Source organism: Sinocyclocheilus anshuiensis, unplaced genomic scaffold (genome assembly GCF_001515605.1).
Source record: "Sinocyclocheilus anshuiensis isolate Anshui unplaced genomic scaffold, SAMN03320099.WGS_v1.1 scaffold712, whole genome shotgun sequence".
In the NCBI taxonomy this organism is placed as follows: Eukaryota; Metazoa; Chordata; class Actinopteri; order Cypriniformes; family Cyprinidae; genus Sinocyclocheilus; species Sinocyclocheilus anshuiensis.
The window spans coordinates 486,351-487,781 of record NW_015555749.1 but is presented as its reverse complement, the minus strand read 5'-3'; the positions used below and the strand labels follow the sequence as shown (position 1 = coordinate 487,781).

General features: G+C 52.6%; 1 protein-coding gene across 1 annotated transcript; it reads left to right on the top strand.

The window, feature by feature from the left end:
- Positions 1 to 17: 17 nt before the first annotated feature.
- On the top strand, positions 18 to 1,074 carry LOC107673640 (uncharacterized mitochondrial protein AtMg00860-like). Its single transcript, XM_016467314.1, has 2 exons — positions 18 to 397; positions 984 to 1,074. The coding sequence occupies exons 1-2, from the start codon at positions 62 to 64 to the stop codon at positions 984 to 986; spliced, it is 339 nt and encodes a 112-aa protein (XP_016322800.1). The 5' UTR covers positions 18 to 61; the 3' UTR covers positions 987 to 1,074.
- The last annotated feature ends 357 nt before the right edge of the window (positions 1,075 to 1,431 follow it).

Sequence of the window (1,431 nt, the reverse complement as noted above, 5' to 3'; positions counted from 1 at the left end):
GACATATGCTGCTGCTTATCTAGATGATATTATTATTTATAGTAACGACTGGCAGCGGCATATGGAGCATGTGCGGGCCGTACTGAGAGCGCTGAGAGGGGCCGGACTGACGGCCAACCCGAAGAAGTGTGCGGTTGGGCGGGTGGAGGTTCGGTATCTGGGTTTCCACTTGGGCCACGGGCAGATGCTTCCCCAAATTAGTAAGACGGCAGCGGTTGCGACCTGTCCGAGACCCAAGACCAAAAAGGAGGTGAGGCAGTTCCTGGGGCTGGCGGGATATTATAGAAGGTTTGTACCTAATTATTCGGACCTCACCAGCCCGCTGACTGACCTTACTAAAAGGGAAGCCCCAGACCCGGTCCAGTGGACGGAGCTGTGCCAGCAGGCTTTCACCCAGGTAAAGGCTGCTCTGTGTGGCGGACCGCTTTTGCACTCTCCTGATTTTTCTCTCCCCTTCTTGCTGCAGACAGACGCATCGGACAGGGGGCTTGGAGCGGTCCTGGCCCAGGAGATAGAGGGGGAGGAGCGGCCGGTGCTGTACATCAGTCGTAAGCTCTCTAAGAGAGAGACGATGTACAGCACCATTGAAAAGGAGTGCCTGGCGATCCGGTGGGCGGTTCTCACCCTCCGTTATTATCTCCTGGGCCGGGAGTTCACTCTCTGTTCGGACCACGCGCCCCTGCAGTGGCTCCACCGCATGAAGGATACCAATGCGCGGATCACTCGTTGGTATCTGGCTCTCCAGCCATTTAAGTTCAAGGTGATCCACAGGCCGGGGGCGCAGATGGCGGTGGCTGACTTCCTCTCCAGGAATGGGGTGGGGGGTTGTAGGCCGGATGGCTCCCCGGCCTGAGTCGGGCGGTGGGGGTATGTGGTGAGGGGGGCGTGGTTTAGTGGAGTCCGCAGCGGGAGAGAGCGGTCGGAGACGAGCGGTGAGTAAGTAGGTCAAGTGCAAAATGACATTCACCTGCTTCTCGTTTCAGTGATTGGCCTGGAGAGACTGTAAAAAGCCTCAGGGGAAGCAGAGAGGGAGAGACGAGACAGACTGAGGACTCGTGGGGAAAGACTGTGGCCTGTGGCTAGAGAACCGAAGAAGTGCGATATAAGTTTTGTTTATTTTGATGCGCCTGAGTGCCTGCCTGTTTTTGCTGTTCCCAAGGGAACCATAATAAATTGCCACGAGCCTCAGTCACGCTGACTCCGACTCTTCCTTCCTTACTAAGAACCTCGTTACAATTGCAATTAAGAAATAAATCTTAAATATAGGCCTAAATATATAAGGATGATTTTTCCATTACTTGAGTGATATTTCAACACTTAAAGGTGCACTTATTTTTTTTTGGTTATGTTGTGTAATGGTATTATTCAGCTGGTCTTGTGATCTCAAAAAATTGCTTTTATTACAGCATTGGTTAGGAGTTGTCATCTCCA

Coding starts and splice junctions, on each gene's coding strand:
- LOC107673640 (XM_016467314.1), top strand. CDS start 62: ATGGAGCATGTGCGGGCCGTACTGAGAGCGCTGAGAGGGGCCGGACTG.